The following is a 25,147-nucleotide window of genomic DNA, read 5'->3' on the forward strand; positions in this document are numbered from 1 at the left end:
TAACATTTTGATGGATTTCCAGTTCGAGGTCATATGTTAGCACTGAGATTACGTTTGAAAATTCCCAGTTTTGTTCTGGGTATCTTAGATTTCCATACATTAAGTTTAATAAATGCTCTGAATGCCATTCCTATCCTTGATGTCACATCCTTCCTGAGGTCTCTGTTGGCCATTATGGTGCTGCCCAGGTAGAACTATTCTACTTTCTTGATGTTTTGCCTTCAAAATGTGATGTTACCGTTTGATGTCTGGGTTTCTAGTATGTTTGTTTTAGCAGATGTCTGTTTTTGAGTTCTGCCTGGCATGCTGTATTTGCCAGGCTGTATTCGTTTGTAATTTTTCAGGTGTTGTTCAGTACAGCAATATTAGCACCAGCAAAATGTAGGCTTTCTAGGCATTTACCATCTATCTATGCTATTTTGTATTGCTAATATACTACTTTGTTCTCCAGTCTGACATGCCAAACAGCAGCAGTGATAAAATGTGACCCTCATTTCGTGCCACTCTACATGTTAAACCACTCTTGTCTGGTTGTTTCCCCTTAGAACACTTCCTATCTCTGAACGTGGCCTTGATGATATTGACAACTTTAGCTGGGATGCAGTAGGACTGAAGAATATTCACAATGTATGTCTGTGCAGGCTGTCAAATGCCTTTTGAAAATCAATGAAATAGGTAAGAACAGCTTGCCATTCTATATGTTCTTTTATGAGGCTACTTAGTGCAAATATCTGCTCCACATAGGCTCTCTTGGGCCTGAATCCTGGTCTTCTCTAAGCTTTGCATCCACTGCCTCCATCATCAGCTGTAGTATCACACTGAAGAAGTCTTGCCCAACACCGCACCGCCACGTCCACACAAACTCATCTGGCATGTGGAAGTGCTGGGCATTCTACATTCCTGGTATGAGAGTTGCTATTCTCCCTCTAACTGGCACTCTGATCGTGACTGATGCTGTGCGCATACAAGAGGAAGTACTCCCACACAGAAGGACGGGAAAGTAAAGGTGCTTTAACATCCAGTTTGTGCATTTTGTAGAAAGGAGCAATCTAAGTTTTGGAGGATGGAATGTTTCCTACCAGAAAGGCTTATTAAGATACAGTATTCCATTTAAATGAAAACACAAATACATCATATGAGCAAATATAGAAGACTAAGGGGAAAAATGTTCCCCCATAAAGAACAGATTGGATAAGCTGACTATAGTTGGGTGAGTTTTGCAGGACTCAGGTAGAGAAGGAATCCTTCCTGGGCTGCGCAGCAGCCACTACTGCAACAGACTTGTAACTGAGCCACCTCGCATCTCTAAGGTTTGGCTCATGGATCTGCACTAGTAGACCCAGTTACCCGGGCTCTTCTGTCCCCTGCTCCTAACACTGCAGTATAGGAAGCCCCTACAGAGCTATGCTCAATGTGCAGGTGGTATGAACTCCATGTGAGGTCCTTGCATCCAACCAATTTATCACTCCGCATGGCAAAACTGGACCAATTTCACTGCACTCGTAGCCTTCTAGGCCTTAATTTGAGCTATAGTTTGAGTGAGGTTGTCAAATATTCTCTAAGGTGAAACAGTCAAGGTACTTTTTTTTTTTTTTTTTTTTTTTTAAATAAAACATGAAAAAAAATTCCATGTTTGATTCAGTACAGAAGAGGAATATAGGAAGGTATTTCTAGCCTGCAATATTTTACACCACCTCGTGCAAAAATAACACGTCTTTAATTTTGGTGGCTGGCATGGCCTTATACATTGACAGGAATTTTAAAAGTAAAAATGGAATCCACGCTATCAGATTTGTGTTTAGATCATAATATTTAACAGGTTTCAAGATAACATTTGTTAAATTTTCCAGTTTGAGTTATTCATCAGTTCTAAGAGTTTTTTCCTGTGCTGAAACTTACTGTTTTCTGAGCCCAGCTGCAAGGACCATGGCACTGTGATGATTAAAGCGTTTTATAATGGCAGCATTGCTACTCTCCTTTAAGGACTTTGAGGAGTTTGATGTGGATGGCACAGAGGAAACACCATAACCCTGCAAGTAAAGTAATTAACAGTTTGTTAGGTTATTCCAAACTAAATGCAGCATGGGGCATGGGTCACTTGCAGGTTTAAAGTAATGTAAATGATGAATTCTCTGTAACTTGAAGTCTTTAAGCCACGATTTGAGGTCTTCAGTAACTCAACAAGAGGTTAGAGGTCTATTATAGGAGAGGATGGGTGAGATTCTGTGGTCTGCAATGTGCAGGAGATCATACTAGATGTTCATGTTGGTCCCTTCTGTCCTTCAAGTCTAAAAAAGTGAGACTATTTCCTATTTTCCATTAGATCAGACATGTAGCAGTGATTCTGCATTTCCCATTTTCTGGGCTTTACTGAATGAACATCATTGCAGTGGGGTCTAGAGGACTATACATAGTATTGGGAGTCCTCAGGGTCCTAATCCTGGCTCTACTGTTTACGTGCAGCGTGACCTCTTCACCTCTGCCTCAGTTTCCCCATTTGTACACTGGGGATAGTTCTTCTCAACCTCAGAGGGACGTTGAGAGGATTAATGTTTGTTTTGCACTTTGAACATGTAAACCTATGTATAAATGTGAATTCTTTATTTTCAAACTGTTAGCTGCAATTACCAAATTCTTACAGAAGTTTATAGAAATCCAGCAGGCCAAGGACTATTACATTTTCAGTAGTAAACAAATAAATAGGAATGTCATTCACCAGATCTGTCATCTTGTTTTAAATTTTATTAAGTTCTTGGGAATACAGCTTATATCCCTGTAAAACAATATCAAGTTGTACTAATTTGAACTCTTGATTCTAGCTATTAATTCCTTCAGTTCTACCCATTAAGTCAATGGTATCTTTGGAGCTATCAAACATGTCTTATGCTGTGTGTGGTGCAAACTATTTGGTATTTAATATTTTAAATTGCTATGAAGAAATGTCTATAGTTTTAACTTTATTTTAAGTAAATACGTTTGACCAAAAATGTGGTAACTTTTATATTTATCTTCACTTTGAACCAGGGCTTTGGAGCTGTGCTCCAGCTCTGCTTCAGCTCCAGGTAAAAACATGCAGCTCCACTGTTCTGGAACTGCTCCGCTTCAAAGCCCTGCTTTGAACTCAATCTTCTGTAGTGTAGGATTCCTGTTTACCAATGCCGGGTAGCCCCTAAATGGTAAGGATTAAATAATGGGATGTCTATTTTAAAATGAAAAAGCTGTACCAGAATGCTTCTAGAAGCAAAGTCAGATTTTATACCAGTGTGCTTAGAAAGCCAGCTGACGTAATGCAGCGCCATAGAATAAAGAAAAGCTGCATAGCACACAGACTGAGAATACAAGTGCTGATTCTCCATCCACCTACTCCAATGTATAGCAGAAGTAACTCTGTGTAGTTACACTGGTGTAGAACTGATGTGATTAGAATCAGACCCAGAACATCACCACAAAGAGGAGAAATTCTGTGATAAATTAGCATTGGGCACCATAAGTTATTCAGCAGAAAGTTGTATTTTAGTATTGTTTGTGGTCCTTTTTTAAGCTGATAAGGTGATCCAGTTTCAAAATGTAGGAACTTTTACTTTTTTTTGGTTTAAAGTCTCTGTACTTGCCTCATCTAACGATTTATCCTCCAAGGCAGTTAAATCTAGCAGTGGATTTTTCACCCCTTGAGATACCATTGTTTTTAACCCTAAGAGAAGAAAAAAAAATAAATGTTTTCTTGTAAAGTAGTATCTAAACGAGAATATCTGTCAACACTCAGGGTTGATAAAGCGTAACCCTCAAAGTTATCTGGACTTCAGTACCTTGACATGATTCCATAATTTTCTTAAACATACAGTACTAAATTACTATTAGACACCAATATATATGCAGGAAATTTATTTCTAAAACAGCATTAGTGGTTGCTGAGCTTGAATTTGTAGTTTACACTTTAAACAACCAACATGTAAGATATCTGATGCATTTTGGATTATATAGGTTTGCAGTAACCAGTGAACTTAACATTACAGGTGTCAAAAAACCAAGGCTGTATCTCTTTTAGAACACAGGTATTTCTACAAAGTACAATAATTTTTTTAAAATCCTTTGAATATGTTCCATGGCTGGGAGAAAGGGTAGCGTCAGAAGGTTTTGCATGTGTCCAAGTGCTATTATGTGCACTAACTTTCAGCCCTTTACGGCATCTATCATTAAAATCAGTCTTTTACTCTGTATTTTTGAAAATTATTGCAGGAATTATTCTAACTCGTTCCAGATACTTTCCCCCCCACAGTTCCAAACATTTTCTAGTAATTCATCAATGGTTAACCTTTCTATGGATCACTTTACCCATCTGAGGATGATGTATGGCTTTTGTTTGCTTTGGGACTGTCAGATGAAGGACACTGTCAGAATGAAAAGCATTCAATATTTATTAGTATATTAAAGGATCTAGTCTTCTCTCCATGTATTTGTGTGTCATTTATGGATTATACACATGCATCAAGAGAAGATAACATTTTCAGAATATAACTTTGAAGTCTTTCACCTCTAGATCATTGTTTCAAATATGGCCCAGAAGTGTGATGGTCAATAAAAAGAAGAACGTATTCAAGTGGCCTGTGAAAGAAACCAATCTTTATCCACTTTCTAGAGAACTGATTTATCACAAAACCCATATCTGTTGCGAGTCTCAGAGACACCACAGAATAAATAGTCATGTGAACAAAAACTATGCCGACCCTGTCAGAGGTATGGTTAAGGCCCCTTGACTGTACATTATGAGGAAGCTTTCACTGACATTATCTATGCTGCATGAGTTGTGCATAAAAGGAGTTTCTAGTGCCGGCATCTTAAGCACTAATTTGTTTCTAAGCATTTTAACATGGGACCTGAAATGTCTTCCATAATCAGATACTGTAAATATATAAACATTCAGCCTGATCAACACTGTCTAAAGATTACATCATAGGTCTTGGCTCCTGACATCTTCCAGCATTTATCAAATAACAGGACAAATATATTACTTTTAAAAATGAGAATGTTGGTTTTATCTGATTAATGTGGCTTTCAAAAACGTAGCTTTATTTTTTTAATTAATTTTGAATTTTCACTATACTGTGCCTAACACCACAATCACCTATTGCAGAGAAAGAAAAGCTTACCTTTTTCATCCATTTTGGCACATTCAGCAAAGAGGTCTTTTGAGCCTGTATTCAGCCTATCTCGATGGAAGTAGTGAGACTGGAAAAATCGTGTCCAGAATTCTTTTTCTGTCATATTATGTGGAACATTTTCTGCATATTTCACTTTTACTGCAAAAAAACCAAAGTGCTTATAAGCTATTTTTCAATTCAAGATACTGTTTTACCTGTCAGTGTGTAATGGAAAATGACCAAAGCTTATCTTGAATAGGCATAAACCCACACAACTTACTAAAAAGATAAGGAGTTTGGATTTTAAAAAGATGGCAATTTATGCAACAAGTACGAGTTCTGTTATGCCCAACAATGCTTATAATGTATTGGAAACAAACACCAATAGCATATAAACTTTGAAAATGGTATAGCTGGCCGAAGTCTAGTAATCTAAGAGGAATCCTTCCCTGTTGTTCCCAAGATGGACTGGTTCTTTTTCATCCAGGACTGATCAAACTAATGTCAGTATCAGGGTCCAAACTAGCATTTGTAAATCAGATAATTTACTAACAATCTCTCAGAAAATTTTAGAGTAGTTTAAAATAAATCCTTCAAATGGAGAGTGACACTTGAGCATGAACATTTACTCATGTCTTAAAGGCAAAGCAAACAATTATTCAGGAGTCTCTCTGCAGTCTCAAGCCTTAAAATTAGGGCTGTCAAGTGATTAAAAAATAATCGTAATTGCATGATTAAAAATATTAATTGCATGATTAATCGCACTCTTAAACAATACAATACTGTTTAAATAGTTTTGGATATTTTCAAATATATTGATTTCAATTACAACACAGAATACAAAGTGTACAGTGCTCACTTCATATTTATTACAAATATTTACACTGCAAAAAACAAAAGTAATAGTATTTTTCAATTCACCTAATACAAGTACTGTAATGCAATCTCTATCATGGACACTGAACGTATAAATGTAGAATTACACCTCTACCCCGCTATAACGCGACCCGATATAACATGGGTTCGCATATGGCACGATAGCAGCGGGGCTCCGGCAGCACTTTAAAGGGTCCGGTGCTCCGGCTGCTGTGGGGAGCCCCAGGCCCTTTAAGTCACCATTGGAGCCCTGCCGCTGCTACCCCGGGGCTGCGGCAGCGGGGCTCCACCGGTGATTTAAAGGGCCTGGGGCTCCCCACAGCCTGAGCCCCGGGCTCTTTAAATCGCTGCTGCAGCCCTGCCACCGCTACCCCGATATAACGGCATTTCATGTATAACACGGTAGGGATTTTTGGCTCCCCACGACCGCGTTATATTGGGGTAGAGGTATACGTACAAAAAACAAACAAACCCTGCATTCAAAAATAAAACAAAGTCCACTCAGTTCTATTTCCTGTTCAGCCAATTGCTCAGACAAACAAGTTTGTTTACATTTGTAGGAGATAATGCTGCCCACTTCTTGTTTACAATATCACCTGAAAGTGAGAACAGGTGTTCGCATGGTATTGTTGTAGCCGGCATTGCAAGATATTTATGTGCCAGATGCACTAAAGATTCATATGTCTCTTCATGCTTCAACCACCATTCCAGAGGACATGCATCCATGCTGATAACGGGTTGGGCTCGATAACCATCCAAAACAGTACGGACCAATGCATGTTCATTTTCATCATCTGAGTCAGATGCCACCAGCAGAAGGTTGATTTTCTCTTTTGGTGGTTCAGGTTCTGTAATTTTTGCATTGAAGCGTTGCTCTTTTAAGACTTCTGAAAGCATGCTCTACACCTCATCTATCTCAGATTTTGGATGACACTTCAGATTCTTAAACCTTGGGTTGAGCGCTGTGGTTATCTTTAGAAATCTCACATTGGTACCTTCTTTGAGTTTTGTCATATCTGCAGTGAAAGTGTTCTTCAAACAAACAGCTTGTGCTGCGTCATCATCAGAGATTGCAATAACAGGAAATATATGGCAGAATGCACGTAAAACAGAATAGGAGGCATAATTCTCCCGCAAGAAGTTCAGCCACAAATTTATTTAACGCATTATTTTTTTAATGAGCATCATCAGCATGGAAGCATGTCCTCTGGAATGGTGGCCAAAGCATGAAGGCACATATGAACGTTTAGTGTATCGGGCACGTAAATACCTTGCAATGCTGGCTACAGAAGTGTCATGTGAATGCCTGTTCTCACTTTCTGGTGACATTGTAAATAAGAAGTAGGCAGCATTATCTCCTGTAAATGTAAACAAACTTGTTTGTTTTAGCAATTTGCTGAACAAGAAATAGGACTGAGTGGACTTGTAGGCTCTACAGTTATACATTTTGCTTTTGAGTGCAGGTATGTAACCAGAAAATCTACATTTGTAAGTTCAGCTTTCACAATAAAGAGATTGTACTACAGTACTTGTACGAAGTGAATTGAAAAATACTATCTTTTGTTTGCCATTTTTACAGCGCCAATATTTGTAATAAAAACAAAGTGAGCACTCTCTACTTTGTATTGGGTGTTGTAATTAAAATCAATATATTTGAAAATGTAGAAAAACATTCAAAAATATTTAATAAATTTCAATTGGTTTTCTATTATTTAACAGTGTGATTAAAATTGCGATTAACTGTGATTATTTTTAATCATGATTGATTTGAGTTAATTGCATGAAATGTCGATTAATCAACAGCCCTACTTAAAATATTCCCAGAACCCACCAAAAAAACCACTGAAGTAAGGAAGTAAGACCACATAAGCAGTGCAGAAGAGAGTATGAGGGAATGCGCAGAAGCCCTGCACGTTTTACCAACAGAAACAAGTGTAGGACTAACCCTCTAGTCTTCCAATGATAATACATAATAAAATCAACTTAGAGTGCTTTGTATCACATATGTATTGATTTTTCTGCCTACCTGCAGGATATGTCCTGAATATGGATTCAATAATATCTGAAGTTAAGTTATACCTCAGACCATTGCAGCCATCTGTTTGAGGACGAACATCAGCCTAAGGGAACAACATAATATTGTCATAAACTGGGTAAAACCTTGTTATGTGTTGAGTTAAAACCTTGTTAAAACTGATATGTGAACCCACATTTATGATAGCTGTAAGAGAGAATTAATCTATATAAACAAAAATAGAAGTAGCAGAGTGGATTGTTTTGGTTTTTTTTTAAGCCACAGTACAAAATGAAGAGCAGCTTTGATTGTCTCTTAAGGACACTAATTTATTTGCTCACAGCAAATGTCTTTCACTGCAAAATTGTCTTTTCAGGTGGGAAGAATGATTTATCAATAAATATTAAAAGGACTGAATACACAACATTTCTTGGCTAATCTTTTCTCAAGAGGAGGGTGAATGATAGCCTACGAATACCTGAAGGTAAAGAAAAAGGGCAGAGGAAGTATCATACAAGGAGTAAGAGAATGAAATTGAAGGGGAAAATCTTTCAGATGGAGGTATAGCAGAATATGGAAGTGTAACAGGAAATAGAGGAAACCTCCTTTCTCATGACTTTTATAAATAGACCAGACAGAACACTTTAGGGTATATGCGGAGAAAAATCCTGCACAGACAAGGAGACTGGCTTAACTTCTGAGACTATGGAAAGATAATGAATACTCCTGTTTAGAAGCGGGGAATTTCAATTTTACTTCATCCACATTTTACAGAGAAAGTCTAGCTAAGAAATAAATGTTTTTATTTTAAAATCCATCCTATGTTTTGTAGGTCAAACGTACCAGAAAAGCTGCAGAGATGCCCACATCCTGCTTACTAGGTGCCACAGAATTATCCACAGCGTTCAAGCTTAAACGGTTGGCCCAGAATTCTTCGGCACTAATTACTTGGCTCACAACAAGGTCTTTATAAAGCTGAAACAAAACAGGATCTTCTTGCAGCATTCTAGTAAAAGAATGTATTGAATAAAATTGAAACATTCCACACTAATTCAGCAGGATTTCCATGTCAATAAGTCATATGGGTTCTTGAAGGGAACAGATCATAGTGAGGTAAGAAAAACACAGCATTCTCAAATAAGTTATAATTAGTTGTACAAGTGAGATATTGAGGCCAGTACTGCTATTCATATTGGCCAAAGGGGAGAGACTAAGGGTTTGTCTGCATGGGGACACTCAAGGAAGTGAAGAAAAATCAACTGAAGGTGTGAAGTTCACAAGCATTAGTTTAAAAGGCATTAAACCCCTGTGTGGTCACTCATTCAGAAGTAAAATGGCCGTAGTTTGCTGTAGCTTAATCCTCACTTAAGAAGAGTCCACTCAGGTTTAATGTGCTATAATTCATGCACTTTAATTTCATACCTTTAGTTGATTCATCTTAACTTTTGTGAGTGTCCTTGTGTAGACAAGCCCTAAACAGAAACAAAGCTGCTGGACAAGGGATAGTTTTAATGGGGAAAAATGGTGATCCCTAGAAAGAAGTTAATACAAGATGGTGGCCACAAAAAGAAAAAAATTACTTGTCTTATAGTAACTGGAGTTTGAAAGCTATTGTCAATCTACAGTCACTCCTGGTGCCCACGTGGTTGAGATTGGAGTCTGTCTTTTGGCCAGCACTATCCAGTGGGGATGCACATGCACCCTGAGTGTCCTCATGCTCCTGTTCCAAGGATATAAAGGGCAGAGCATGCTCAACTGCCACTGTTTCTTTCACCATCACAGAATCCAGACATTCTAGGACTCCATAGTAGCAGGGAAGAAGGATGGGTCACGGAATATACACGGAAAACACATTTCAAAGAACTTTTTTTTTCCTTAAGTGGTTGTAGATATATATTCCATTCTTGGTGACTCACAAGCAATAACCTGATGCAAGTAGGTAGGTGCCTGGAGTTTATGTAAAGATTGCAGCACAGCATCAGACCTCAATGCTTCTACCAGGGAACAAGTTTACTAAAGTATGGATTGAACCACAAATAACTTCTTTTCAGGTGTCTGAAATTGGCATGCTTTGCCAGGAAGCTGTTGGGTATCTAAACTAGCTAATTTGTAACAAATCTTAATATAGACTGATACACACATGGATAGCCTCTGGGCTGGTGTTGCTCAACCTTTCATCCTCTCAGCAAATGCTGTAAATTGATTCAGAGAGGTCCTGAAGGATTTAGTCCTTTGCAAATAAATGGATAGATTTCTGTAAATAATTTAAGGTGTGCAGCCTAACCTCCCCCTGATTATTATGCGACTTAGGGAAGAATATTGGTAAGCGAATCATTTGGTCAAGAACATGCGATGGAGTGTAAGTAATACCTTATCTCTAAGAAATATGTATAGGGAGGTCCTGTCTTAAGAGCCTGTATTGCCCCAACTCTAATTAGCTGATGTAACTGCTACTAAAAAGGATGTTTTCATAGCTAAGTCAAGCAAGGGGCTAAGGGTTCAAATGGGAGGAGGGGGAAGAGCATTAAGTATGCCACAACCACATTAAGGTCCTATGGACTCAGAGGTTTCCTTACTGATGGAAAAACATATAAAAGGCCTTTAAGGAATTTCACCACAAGGAGGTGGGGAAAAAACTGTAGTATTCAATAGCGGGTGGGGAAGGTGTAATAAGCAAAAGGGGCTACAAGGTGCACTCTAACAGAGCTAATCAACAGTTACAAACTCTTTAGACCAAGCAAGCAATTCAAAACAGGAGGGGGCTGGTAGTCAATAGGCTGTAATTCACATTGTTCACAGCAAATCCTGGATCTTTTCCATTTAGCAGCGTAAATTAGTGTGGCACAAGAAGGAAAGATATTGATCCAGTAGACTGATCAGAGCGACTCACAACCAAACCATTGAAATAATCATTTAGATATGGACAGAGAATGGGATGAAGTCATAGCCAAGGCAGAAGAGCTCCTTCTTTGAAAATGCTGCCTTGTTCTTTGAAGCTTTTGAGGCTCTCTGGTGAAAGAAGGTACCAGATGATGATCTCTGTTTGGCATAAGTATGAGGTCTTCCCTATTTTGTCCAGAGGGGAGCCTGCCGTGCCTGAATTAGACCAATCTATGCACCCAGCCTCCAACAAAAAAAATGTAAGATGCACCTCTCAAATCTTTAAAGTCTTTGGGCATAATTAACTTAACTTGAGGGGGTTGATTGGACTAATGGGATCAGGTGATAGTAAGCTGAACATCTGGGCCTCACAAAAAGGCTTGAGAGAGAACAGTTGGAGAGGAAGCTGTGCCAGAGGCCACAGACAGCAAGAAACTCTTGGAGGGATAAGGACCCACAGGGAGCAAGTTAAGCTCCTATGGGAGGCCTTGAGCTATGAGTCTGCAAGAAGCAGGGAGGTCCTTGGAATGAGACACACTGGGGGGGAACCCTACTATGAAAATGGCTCCAGGAAAAGCAGCCTAAAAATCAGTGCTGTATTACAGCCACAGGGAAGGATTTCAAGTAGGGCTGTCAATTAATTACAGTTAATAATTGTGACTAACTGAAAACTAAACTAACCTATTAATATTTTTAACAGTATTAATTGCATACCTCTGGGAGGGGAAGGAGGCATTGGCTGTGGACAGACCCTACAGTGCCTGGCCAGGTACAGTAACCCAATCTGTCTCCGGAGGACAGGAAGAGGAGAGAAGAGGAAGTGGCTCCCATCCCAGCTCCGGTAGAGAGGAAAGGATCCTGACCCCGCTGTGCTCCACTGCCCCCAGCCAGACCCTCGCTCTGGGGACCGACCTCCCCCCACACCCTATTGTCCTTGGCTGGCTCCTTGCTCTGGGGACTACTCCCTCTGTGTTCCATTGCCCCGGACTGGCCCCTCGCTCTGGGGGTACCCCATAGAGAACAAAGGCCTGGTGAGCTCAGCCTCCCTGCACCAGTCTCTACAGCACTTGTATGACGTGAATTGCAATACTATTTCTTTTGTTTATCTTTCTTGCAGTGCAAATATTTGTAATAAAAAATAAAGTGAGCACTGTACACTGTGTTGTAATTTAAATCAATATTTGAAAATGGACAAAACGTCCTAACATATTAAATAGAATACCATTTATTTAAACAGTGCAGTCAAAACTCTGATTAATTTCAATTATTTTGTTTAATTGCTTGACAGCCCTAATTTAAAGGTGGCCCAGAAGGGGCTGAGAACAGAATGTAGGAAGTGGGCTGAAGAGTAACCCAAAAGGGACAGAAGAATTGTTAGTCTGACCTTCTGGTTGGGCCTTTGCGATCCAAGGGAGAGACTGAACTTTAAGTGTGACCAGGCCGTAGCGCCTGGTTACTTGAAGATGACAGCCACTGAAGAACAGATCAGCCAACAAAAGGAAGTGCGGGACTGGAAGAAACCCTGCGATGATGTGTATTGACATGAGGAGGAGCTCTGACAGCAACTTTCACCCAACGACAGACTTGCACAGTGAGTGTTTGTCAGAGATATGAGCCTTTCCAACACAAAAAGGAATCCGGGATGCTCACTGTTAGCTGGAATTGCTGCCTGGCAAAAGGGACAATACCTAAAGCCATGTAATTTTAATCCTCAGTACTGACAAGAGCATCCTGATCAGAGGTTTGGGGGGAGGGAAGGAATCAAAATAAGGAAGGTAAAAATTTCCAAACTAATTAAGTAACTATCCTAGGACTAATTATATCTAGAGAGAGACTATGAAAAAGGTAGCATTGAGACCTGGACCCTGAGGAGCTCCATTTTGCAGTTACGGATGGTGAGAAGAAACTAAACGGCAGGGGGACCCACTCTGCCCTTCATGTCCTCGATACAAGGACACTCAATGTGTAAGTGTAGCCCCAAAGAACAATGCTGGCCAAAAAAGACTCCAGTCCAAGCACACACTCAGCAAGCAGGTAGATAAGATATAGACAAGAACTCAAATAGCCTATGTTTTGTTTTTTTGTAGGCAGTGTATTTATTGAACTTAACATATTATGTCAAGACAGTTAAAGAAGAATTTCTTATTCATATTCTCACATTACCTATCAGAAATTCCAATCTAGAAATACTATAGAAGTAAACAGAAATCAGAGTTTGAGAAGGTTATTTAGAAATGAGTAGTTTAAAAAAAAAAGCCTAATTACTAATGACATGGCAAATTCTAGCCTATAAACCCTCCATCATGTGCTTTCTAAATGGATACCATGAGGAAAAATTCAAATAAGTTTTTTTTTAAACACAAAACTGGAGAGTGTTTTCCAATACTTCAAAACTATACAACAGTTCTTACTCTTTAAAAATACTGTAATATTTAATGAACTGTGCAGTCAAGCCTTATTTGCCACCCTGCTGAACACAAGTCTATTTAGAAAAATGGTATAGCCATGTTCAATTTAGGAAGGAAACTGATTGGATAGAAAAAGTATTTGTAGTCCAGGGTTGGGGAGGAAATGAATAGATTCCAATGCATCATTTATCTTGCTCTGTTTGTCTGCTGGAAGGAAGTAATTTCTAGTCTCTCTCTCTGAAATCCATTGATCCTTATGAGGTAACAGGTTAGTCACAAAGCTTTTAACAAAATAAATGGCTTGCTTACGTAAGTCCTGTAACATGAAAACATGCTCAGAGGAATTTCACCAGAATCTAAAGCCACCGGATATTTACTGAAGTAGAACACAACAAGCACTCTTGTGCTACAGCAATATAGCTCAAGAACTGTTCACAAGTCACAAGAAACATTTATGTTGTAATTAGAGAGGGAGAAATGACAGATTCCTTTCTGAAGATCTTCTCCTTCTCCCCTGCCACTTTACCTGTTCTTTTCCTCAAGTTCTTTATTTGCTTTCTTCTTGAATTTGGGTAACAGTTGCTGAAGAAGGTCCTTCACTGCATCTCGCTCCTTCACTGCTGTGCTTTCATTAGAGAAGTGGAAGTTGGTTGTGTCCCCTGCATGCAGTACCAGCTGTAGTTGAATTTTAGCCTTTCCTTCAGGACTGATTTTCTGGCCTAGAAAATATAAAGAACAGCAATTAGTGATAGAAGTACATTTACATAACAAACTCTCTCCCCAAAGCATTTATATGCTGTTGTCTGCATCATCCCATTAAATCCTGATATCCCACACTGGTGGCATTATAGCACATTTCTTCCAGCCCTGGAAGTGAAGCATGCAGCTGCCTTTACAGGTTAGCTTTAAAAGCTGCATCTCACTTTCCCCACTGCAACCAAAGACATTCTGAGAGGCCCAGATCCTGAGCTGCAGCAGAGTACTCCTTGGCCACCTTTATGTTCCACCTTTGCCAGTTTTCTAGCAAAACTCAGAGCAGCCCTCAGGTCCCTCCAAGTTGCAGGGCCTAGCAATGGCCCCAAGGCGCTGCTTCGAGCAGATGGAGATCACTAAGGCATATGGATGTCTGAGCCCTTCCTCTTTTCCCATAGCCACTGAGAAAAAGTAGATATAGGATCAACTATGGGAGATCTACACTGCCCATGGTGCATATCTACCTGCTTCTACATGGAGGCATTGTCCTATTTGCACTGCTTCCCTAAAGCCAGCATAAGCTGCCCTACCACACCTCAAGATCTGAGCCCACAAACAATAAAGGGAGCATCTTTCAGCTTCCTGTGATTCTGGCTATGCCTACAGATGTAAAGACTGGAATTTGAGAGAATGTTACTCTATTTACTCAATGTCTACAAGAACTGATACCTCCCCCTCCAATCTTCTAAACTACAATATGTAAATGCTATGATAGGCTCAATAGCTGGAGAGGATAATATCTTCACACTACTAGTCATAAAATAGGTGAACAGACTTTCTAAATGGTTATTAAGCAGATATCTGTTAGAGAGCACTGAATTCTAGAGTTTTGACTCAGCATTAACAGCCACACAACTTTTAAAAATGTTGTAACAATCCTATATGAATTTAGATAGCATATGTTCTAGGGCTACAGACAGAAAAAGATATATGCAATTTGCAAGGGTGTGTGTTTTTAGTATTGAGTATGGACAGAAAGCACTAATCTGATGCAGGCACAGCACTAGCAGGCACTATGGAAACTCAGTTTTCACTTACAGCACACTACTGTTTCGGCTGTGGGTGTTTATTGAACAATATTACTAGTCAAGCCAAAGTGTCAAGTAATTTTGGAGGACACGGATGATATGAATGAACTTATTTTCAGCAGTGACCCCACAGTATATCAGATTTTAATCTAGATTTCCAAAAATAAGAGGCTAGTATAATAAACCATCACACCACATAACTCTACTAAACTTTAATCAATTTACACCTAACTGTGAGCTGGGTTTTTATAGAATAAACTGTCACAGAGCTAGATGCAAATCCTAATCAGCCGAAAATAGGTTAGGTCAGGGGTTGGCAACCTTTCAGAAGTGGTGTGCCAAGTCTTCATTTATTCACTCTAATTTAAGGTTTCGCATGCAGTAATACATTTAAATGTTTTTAGAAGGTTTCTTTCTATAAGTCTATAATATATAACTGAATTATTGTTGTATATAAAGTACACAAGGTTTTTAAAATGTTTAAGAAACTTCATTTAAAATTAAATTAAAATGCAGAGACCCCTGGACCGGTGGCCAGGACCTGGGCAGTGTGAGTGCCACTGAAAATCAGCTTGGATGCTGCCTTTACCCCTGGCTTAGGTAGTTCCCTCTTAGACCCCATAAATCCTGTATCCTCCCAAAAAAGATATGGCCTAGGTGATTTTCCATTAGACTACAGTACATATTTCTGCTTCCAAGCTATTGCAGAGATTGCTAGCAAATTGGGAAAATGAAAGAAATATTTAAGAAATATGGGATCTATATTAAAAACACCTGAAAAACTTTTGAATTGCAGAATCTTTCATGCCTGCAATTTACTTCTGGATCCACTCATGTTTGTCAGAAAGAATCATCTAATGAAATTCCCAAATTGGCCAAATACATGTAAAAAATATTTGAATCTTATTTAAATATTTACTAAGAATTTGCATACAAGAGCAATAGGAAGAGCTTTCACTTACATTTTATATCTGCATACATATGGCTGACTGTGAATCGATCTTTGCCTTCAGGTGCCCATGCTATCCTTTCAGCCATAAGGTAGAGAGCCCCATCCTGTTTCTTTTGACGTACCTTCTTTACTATCAGTAACACTTCCTCAGATGATGTTGCCATGATGGCTATAAGGTGCTATTAAAATCACATGGTACAGTTAGTTAATTCAATAGCAATTAGTACAGTATTTCCATTGACAGATTTTTTCCAGTATTCCAACTTGTTTCAATGCATCAAAACTTGCATTTGCACTTCCATACTCATTCTGTAAACTAACAGCAGCATACAGTCATTGTCCAAGCCTTATCAGACAAACACTCTGAGCTCCACTTTATACATGCAATCAAACTTTTTCAGATTAAATAAAATAGTCACATACAGATATAACAATCCACAGCCATATTATACTTAGATGTCTTTTCCAATCTGCCTTGTGCTCCAGCTACACCTACATATCATTTTGTTCCTATATTTTCTATTTCTCTTTTATGTTTCTTTACCCGTTTGTCAAGTTGTGAAGAGTGCTTATACCTCAGAGAGCATCTCTGGTGGCATTTCATAGTGCTTTCCTTTTGTGATAGGAACTTTATATGTTAAAACTACTTGGAAGGGGAGAGGGACGAAAGTATTGTAGACTTACAGGTTCTTGCAACCGTACCTCCCAAGTAAAAAGACGAACTAGTTACTTTCCCCTTCCTTCAGCACGATCCACTGATTACCATGAAAGACTTGAACGAGACTTCAGACACAATCATAATTTTAACTGGCCTATTTATTTTGTTCCAAAAATACTCAGGATCTAAATCTTGCATCCACAGAAAGAATGAAAGTGTGTCATTGACATCAATAAGCCCTTCTGTAATTGGGAAGAAGGATAACGGGAGTGCCAATTTCTTTTTTCCTTTATAGTTTTCCCAATCTTAAATTTCTCAAGAGAACAGATAAATAGCAACATACAAACTTTACTATATTCCATCACTACAAATTTCATTCCTATCAGAATGACATGAAGTTTCCTTCTGTACTATATCCTTTAAATATTTTATTCCCACCCTACTCCTGCAGTTTTTTATTTGCAATGTACTTTACTGCCCCCTCCTCACTTTGCTACTAGTGTATTAAGTAGTTTTAGAAATCCTTTCAATACTTTGAATATTCACATTTACATTTTTTTATATTTTAAATGCCAAGATCTATGATACTTTAAAAGAACATCTGTACCATATTTTTACCACGTATTAAGAATGGGGATCAGAAATCAATATACATATCCATTTATACTTACTTATGGATATGCTTTTTACCTGGATTTTAAATATTATACAACTTTGAAAATAAAAATCTGATTGTTTTAAACTTGAACATCTTTATGGATAATTCACTCTGCTCAGTGAAAATCTTACAAGCTGAGCAATGAGACAAGTGTATTAAGTACCATATTTATGAGAGAAGATGTTTAGTAGTAAGATGTATTTGCACTTAGGTTTTGATCCAGAACCAAATCAACAGGTTTGATATTGACTTTAATGTTGCCGTATTGGGCGCGTATATGATTTCTGCCTGTTTGTGACAAAACTGTGGTAATCACTAGAATACTTGGTAAAATATCAGCTGTTACTGGTTTTTCTAACAAAGACTTAATGTTTCTGGCACAGTACTTTGCAGTATGCAGCTTCTGAATTCATAATATCCCACAAGTGGCTTGTTCCATTGTCTTGGAAACTGAATGCACTACTTCAGTGTTTTTCTGTTCTTTTTTGGTCATTGCTGCTACTTTTGCTTTTATGCCTCTGTTATAACTGCACTTTAAAGACATAACTGTCTGCAAACTACTCACAAGTAGCAAACATTATCGAAGATCGGGGGGTGGGGGGGAACGGGAGAAGAAAACCCAGAGTCCTTTTTAAACAGTGCATTAAGAATCAAAATATTTCACTAATCAGGGTTTTAAAAAAATACTGTACGCCTACTATCTAACAAGACAAAATGGCTCCACCAGTTCGGTTCTGAGGCAATACTAAAACAGAAATCCAACAGCTTCTTCTCTAATTGCTGGTGGGAGGGCTCTTTTTTGTATTTTCTCTAGATAAGTGTTTATTGAATTGAATGAAGAAGACACTTTGTCTTCTCCATCATTTAATGCTTTCTAGCTGCTGTGAGGGAGGAAAAGTTCCCCAATACTTTATCCAACCTCCATTTTTGGAGGTGCATTTTCTATTAAATGTCTGCAGCAGTACTGTGAAAAGTGACATGATTCATGAGAGTGTCACTACTGTTCCCAGGAGTCTGAACTACAGTTGTCAAACTGACAAGTTTTGTTAATTTTAATCTGCTGCTTCTTAGCAAAACTATAAATTAGCAGCAAAGGCATTAGAGTTGTCTAGTTGAAACTCAGGAAGATGGCTCTTTGTCAGTGTACACTTGTTTCAAATTTGAAAGATTACCTTTGCAACCATGAAGGCTAGAAACCCAGTTTTATTTAAAAGTTTAAATTCTGCAGAAATTGATGGCTTAGTCACCCCCACTCAAGACTGGTAAATGGATTTTACATGCCATGTACTAAACAATATGAAAATACAACTTGTTAGATACAGGTTTTTTGCTATCGCTGACAGTAATTTATCTATGAAACATGAGGTTATGTTGTTGAACATCTGCGTTCTGCAACAGGGCCTTTGAAATAACGAAATAGGTAAATTTTCCAAAGCGCATGTAGCTAAATCAGTGATTCCAACTTGTGGGTAGAACTCCGTGGAGGAGGCACAAAACTTCTCCTGGGACTGAAACTTTCAGCTGTACATGACTGCTGACACCACTCATCCTGTAGCATAAGTGGTGGGTTAAAAAAACAAAGGAAGACTGAACTACAAAGGTCGTTTATTTCCCAGCCCATTTCTGAATATACCCCTTGAAACTGGGGCAGGAGGCGTAAATGCAGGCTGTAAAGAGCCCAGCAAAGATTGGAGAGCAGTAGTGGGGAAAAAGATCTTCAACATACCCATTTCCATTTCCCTACTTGGTGGATGAAGTCAGGCAGCAGAGACTAGCTAACAGCTACTTTTAAGCCACCTGCCTGGTGTCTTTGTTTCTCTTTAATTAGCTCTCCCCTACCATTCCTGTTCTCTGCTCCTTGTAGAGTAGTCAAGTAACATAGTGGCACCAGGGATCTGACTCATTCCTCTCACACATGGATTGCTTTGGCAAGTGGGGTTTGGACAGAGAAGAGATGCCACTAGTATCCCTGTTAATAGTCCTGATCTGTCTGAGACAAAAATGAGTTTTGGAATTGTATATATAGGCCTATGGGCTGTAATCTCCAGCTAAATTTTCCAATATCAAACCTCTGAATCTTGAAGTTTCATTTCAGCTACAGTTTCAATGTCACAAGTGAAAGGAATACTGTAGTTTTCTGCCTTATTTGGTATTTCTCACTATCTTCGATTTTATGGAAAGATAGCAATGCTGAATGATGGACAACTACTGGTGACATTTCCATCTCTCCCCTTCCTTAACCTTTTGTTCCAGAACTTCATCTTATCCCTCCCTTTCCCAAGTTTAAGTGTCTCATGTATACACCAAACAGAAAAAGATCACCCAATCTGTTGATGCCATCTGTGCTCCTGCACAATAGTGCTTTTATCAGCACTTGCAGCATAGTGTATTGAGTGGTGAACAGGATCCACTGTGCTAGTAGCAGCAGAGCACATTGAGATGTCAGCAGACCCATGTCAGTCACAACACATGGCAACAAGGTCTAAAAGGGGATGCTGATTCTTTTAAGAAAAAAATGGGGTGGGGAGAGAGAGAGAGGAGGAAGATAAGCCTCACAAATATTTACAGACCTGTAACTTAAACCGATCCTACAAGCTCCTCCACACAAGCAGATTTTCACACCACTGGGGGCTCTGCAAAGGTTCAGAAGTCCACCTGCATAAAGCAGCTTGCATGATCAAGGTATATATTGTAGCGAAGCACATGACTATCTGAGCTGGGTTCCAACCAGATCATCACACATCAAATCCTGATCATTACACAATGGCATTTTTTATCTTTAACAAACACACGAGCAGGACCTTGGTTTTACCTCATTTGGAAGGGAACCGTCAGCAGGGCAACACTCCCTCACGTTAGGCATTGCTGGATCAGTTCCACCTCAGAGGGAGGAACATGTTCCTGACAGCACCACCACCGCACCTACAAGCTCCTGGGTCCCCTCCCACCCAGTCTGCCCTGTCATTCCCTCAACCCGGCTGCACCCCCTCCCCCACGCCGGAGCACACTGTGTGTATTAATAAATCCGCCTCTTTCCCTGTCCGCATTCCGCTCAGCGACCGGGACAGGATAAGCCGAGCTGCCCTCGCCAAGCGATGGCTGGGGAGCCCGGAGCAGCGGGGGCCGGGGGCAGTCGGAACGCCTTGTGCTCTTGGGCTGTCAACGCCGGCTCGCAGGGCTGGGTGCCTCGCTCCCCGCCAGGAGCCCGCACAGGGCCCCCAGCCCAGCACATCCCCTCCCCCGTGGGCCCCCGCCCGCGGAGCAGCCGCCGCCCCCCCCCCACGAAATTCCGCCGAGCCCCTGGACACCGTCCAGATTCCTACCGTGCGGGCGGCTGCTCAGGCCCCAGGCCGCCGCCGGGTACGGCAGCGGCGGGGTGAGGGGCGGGTGGCGCTGGGCACTAAGTCCTGTCGGCGCTGCTACTAGGGGGGTCTCGCCGCCTCCTGGTCCATGGGACAGCCAGGGAGCTGGGCAGCAAGGGCACGTGACCGGAACTAGCTAAAGTCCCGCGACGCACCGAGGGAGACCGGGTCACGTGACGGGGGGGGGACTGGTGTAGCCATGACACCTCCTGGTCACATGACAGGTTCTTCCCGCCAACATGACGCTCCAAGATCACGTGATCGCTTCTCCCTCTTCCCCCTTCCGTCGCCATGACAGTGCGCGGGAGGGGGGTGATGACGGGGTACCAGCAACGCGGCCGCCAGCGTCCGACCCCTCCCATCCCGGTCACCCGGCCGCGAAGACCGAGGAGTCCGGCTCCTTCGTTTTCGTTCTGCCAGTTAGGTCCAGTCTGTTCCGCTCCGGGGTACCGCGGCGCTGAGGGGGGGCGGGGACTTCCCTAGGCAACCGCCCGAGGGGGAGGGGTGAAAAGAGCGTAACCGTCACGTGACCTGGGGTTAGCTGTGTGCGTGTGACGCACCTTTTTGCGGGTGCGCGAGCTAACGTGTGTCAGGTGGCCTGGGAAAGGATCACGTGCCGTGGGGGCGGGGCTGGAGAAGCCGCTGACGGAGCTGGCGAGTCTGGAGTTCGGTGGGTGAGTCTCCGCGCGGGGAGCTGGGCAGGGGGCCAGGAGGCGGGTGGGGGACAGCAGTAGCAGCGCTGAGGACCGAGCAGGGTGCAGTGGGCGGGTCCCATCCGTTTCCTGCTGTTCTGTCCCCAGGTTTGACTGACGCCCAACTCCCCTGCCTTGGCAGTGCTGGCTCTCGAAGGGACTGGCGTGTTGCCCTGCAGCCTCCCCTGGGTGCCACAGCTGGCGCTCCCACGCCAGCAAACCCCAGCGGGCGAGAGCCACCCTCTGCAGACTGGCAGCCTGAAATTGGAAATAGCTTCTCTGTTTCCCGTCCTGGCGGCTATGCGTTGTTGTTGCTAGTATGAGTGGCAGCAGGGAGAATCTCCCCAAGCAGCTCCCTGTTCTGTTGCCCAAAGTGCTTGCAACCTGAGCTTAAAAGTGAACGTACAAATGGGTGAAACATACGCGCGGGGAAGAAAGTGTCCTCGGTTGACCTGAGTCTGCACACAGAGAGCGCTAGTGGCACTGTTGCTTCTAGGGAAAGCCGTGGACTGACTCTTGTATTTAGGTTCCTGTGGCAGCAATGAAGGAACATGAATGTCAGTTTCAATTACAGCTTGAGGAAACGGTGGGTGGTAGACATGAGTACTGGAGGTGTCCTCAGAGGATCTACAAAAAAAGTTGGGGAGCTCCCCACCCCTTCCTCAGAAGAGTCTGAAGGAGGGGAGGAATGGCAAAGCCCCTTCCAACAGTTGTCAAAAGCTTATGGCAGATGGGAGAAAAATTATCCTTTTCCAGGTGTGGGTGGTGTGATTTGTTCAATCTGCTACTGTATATACTAGAGTTGGATTAGAGTATTTTGTTTATTAGGCCAAATCTCCCCTAAAATGTGTGAACAGCAACAGATGTCATAGTCTGTAACCACTAGAGATGCTCTCCTCCATACCCTGGAACAGACCCAAGAATTCCAGGAGCCCCAGTGTTTCTTTGCTGTCAGCAAATATCTTTGCAACTCACTGTCAAAGTATGTGTCTTATCCTTCTAGTGGCTGGTCCTCAGTAAATAACAGTCTGTTGCTACTGCCAGTTAAGTGGTAGAAGTCTGTGCTGTGGATCTAAAAATGCCCGCCCTCCCAATGACTCTAATGACATGTAACATGTTCAGTATAAAAACTTAAGGTAAGTTATTTTTAAAAAAGCCTGTGAGGTAACTGTCATTTTTTTATTCAGTGCAAGATTTGGATGGTGGTGTGCAGGAAATAATGCATGGGACTCCAAACTGATGGATGAAGTTAAAAATATTGAATAGCTGTCCCATTCAATGCATGAATGATGGGTCCTGTGGAAACTGTTATATGTAGTTAGGGTGTATCATAGTGCACATGCACAAGGAGGCTGAGTTAAGATTGAATGGACTACCTTAATTTTGGTATTTGTTAACCTTTGAGTCTTGATATTGTAACATTCATATTTTAACAACATTTTATGTGTAATATCAATTTTAAGTGTGCCAATGCAGCGATTTACACTGGTTTAACCAGATTGATCTTCAAAATTGATTTTTAGCTAAATCAATGCAGTTTTAGTCTTTGGGCTGGGCCTAGATTGCACAGGAGACTGTAAACCCATCAGATATTTAATTTTAGGAATAACCAAATTGTAGCTTATCAGACAGACGAACATTTCTTAAATTAATTTCAATGTAAGTTCATAGACAAAACAAACTAGGGACCTACCCTTGCATTTGGATCCATGCTTGTATGGATCCAGTTGCAGGATCAAGTCTGTGGCCTGTTAGACACTCCCCCTTGTATCTTTATGAGCAGTCTTAAGTCTTTGTCTGCATTAAAAAGTGTTTCCTTGTATAGCTATTCCAGAAAATCCTCCTTGTGTAGGCAAAGTTTATACCAGCAAAAGTTTTCTTTTGCCGGTATAGCTTATACCAGTTCTCTGAACAAAATAAGCTATACTCCTATGCCTGTGTTTGCTGTCAGGCTATTTTGGGCTAGGGGTGTTTCCCTCCTCCCCCGTCTCCTAAGTGACATAGCTATGTGAGCATACTTTTAGGTGTAGACTAGGTCTTAAAGAACAAAGGAGGGGCTAGAAAGTAAATTGTAATTAATCAAAAAAGGGATTACATTCTTAAATTTAACTTCTGCAGGTACAGCTAGAAGCTGAAGTAAATAATGCATGAATGATTGAGTATTGCAAGGCTTTCTTAACTCAATGACGTCTGTGCCAATGATACCAGAATCTTACAGCCATGTATTGGCAGAACTTGAGTGTTTGGATCCATTGCTTTCTGCACTCAGGTTGGATTCTAGTCGTTTGAAGGTAAGTTTGGTTCATGCTTCGTGCATTTACTATGTTGTTGTTTCTTTTTTTTCCAGACACAGAAGTCAATATTTTTGTCATGCTACAGCATGGTGAATGACTGCAAAAAATTACTTTGATTTGTATAGCTCTAGATTAGAAGCTATTGTGCAATTTGCAGATTATGACTAGGTATTTGCTACTTAAAGCTTGGGTCCAGTTTTATTACTGTCAGCTGCACGGTCGAGAGCAGTGGCTTCTTGGAAGAACACATAAGAGCAGTGTAGAACAAACAACGATGGATTTTCTCTTGTCTATCATGAAATACATAGAAAAATCTTGCATGTTATCTTTAAAAATGTTGCTTGCCCATTCTTAAAGTCAAAATAATTTGCTATTTAATTCTGTTTTTGAGGCAAATTATGAATATAAGGTACTTTGAGACTAGATCAGTCAATTGCAGGAAAAATGCAATATTTAACCCCAAAGGCTGTAGGAGCTTGGTCACTTAATTTGAATTAAAACATTTGTATTACGATTTAAGGTTTATTTTTTGGTCATCCCCTGAAATTTGATTATTGGCTAAACTTTAAGTGGATGCTACCTTACTCCAATGGACAACTTCATAAATCAAAGTATAGAACAGTGTGCTATGCTTATTGAGTATGATGGCAGATCCATCAAAAGAAAATAACTTTTGCTCTTGTTTAAAATATGTAGTTTAACAAGGTTTAAAGCCCAAACAGCTTATGGAAGAACCTGAATTTGTCTTTTTCTGTATCCTTTATCACTAAAGATATTTGTAGGAAAACAGTCTTCAAGAGTTTGTTTGCTTTTGCTGTACACTCCCCTTTTAAAATGCACTGATTGCACTTCTCTGACAACTTGGCCTTGCTATTGCATACCGTGGGGGTGAGGGATGAACGGTAGGCATAGAATGGGTTCTTTGTCAAAGCTTTTGTTTTTAACAAATAAAGGACAAATATGAGATGTCATTGTCAGTGAAATCTACATTTACTTAAGTAGCTACAGTGTCCTGTGTCATAATTCTTTCAGTGCACATGTATAGCTGTGTCTCGGAAATGGCTGGCTCTAGGCAGTTCAGGAGGGGGATTAAACCTGATTCAAAAAGAAGGCTGGAAACAGAGGCTGTTCCTCACTCATAAGGTAAGGTTAGAATTGTGCAAAAACCTCAGGGAAGGGCAATATTTCAATTGCAGAAGTGGGGAAATGGTATCTTCATATTAAAGTCCCAGAAATGTACAGCCTATTGAATCATCCAAATAAGCTGAATTTTCTGACTTCTTGGAGTTTGACTAGAGAGGTGGTTGTTTGCAAAAATAGTACTTTGCAAAGTGGAGGGGTTTGAAGGAGGAGTAGCCTGAAACACAGTCGATGCAGTTGTTCTCCAGACTCATATCTTAACCTTCTCTCTCTGTGTTCAAAAGAAAATCTTCA

At 40.6% G+C, this 25,147-nt stretch overlaps 2 protein-coding genes across 3 annotated transcripts in view; one reads left to right on the plus strand and one right to left on the minus strand.

Annotated features, from left to right (window-relative positions):
* Positions 1–21,151, minus strand: part of GTF2H1 (general transcription factor IIH subunit 1) — a 42,056-nt gene extending 20,905 nt beyond the window's left edge. The window contains exons 1-8 of the mRNA XM_032765526.2: positions 20,689–21,151; positions 16,060–16,228; positions 13,843–14,035; positions 8,872–9,034; positions 8,041–8,134; positions 5,148–5,297; positions 3,612–3,691; positions 1,900–2,030 (exon numbers count right to left, since the gene is read on the minus strand). Coding sequence (XP_032621417.1) covers positions 1,900–2,030; positions 3,612–3,691; positions 5,148–5,297; positions 8,041–8,134; positions 8,872–9,034; positions 13,843–14,035; positions 16,060–16,213 — 965 coding nt within the window. The 5' untranslated portion in view covers positions 16,214–16,228; positions 20,689–21,151. The remainder of the gene's footprint in view (positions 1–1,899; positions 2,031–3,611; positions 3,692–5,147; positions 5,298–8,040; positions 8,135–8,871; positions 9,035–13,842; positions 14,036–16,059; positions 16,229–20,688) is intronic.
* A 187-nt stretch (positions 21,152–21,338) lies between these two features.
* The window catches only part of HPS5 (HPS5 biogenesis of lysosomal organelles complex 2 subunit 2), a 53,494-nt gene continuing 49,685 nt past the window's right edge, over positions 21,339–25,147 (plus strand). The window contains exons 1-3 of one of the 2 annotated variants that reach the window (XM_075065113.1): positions 21,339–21,401; positions 23,538–23,710; positions 24,746–24,856. In XM_075065113.1, the coding sequence (XP_074921214.1) occupies positions 23,603–23,710; positions 24,746–24,856 (219 nt within the window). In that variant the 5' untranslated portion in view covers positions 21,339–21,401; positions 23,538–23,602. The remainder of the gene's footprint in view (positions 21,402–23,537; positions 23,711–24,745; positions 24,857–25,147) is intronic. The other variant, XM_032765525.2, reaches the window with a different exon arrangement.

Source organism: Chelonoidis abingdonii, chromosome 4, assembly GCF_003597395.2.
Source record: "Chelonoidis abingdonii isolate Lonesome George chromosome 4, CheloAbing_2.0, whole genome shotgun sequence".
Lineage (NCBI taxonomy): Eukaryota > Metazoa > Chordata > Testudines > Testudinidae > Chelonoidis > Chelonoidis abingdonii.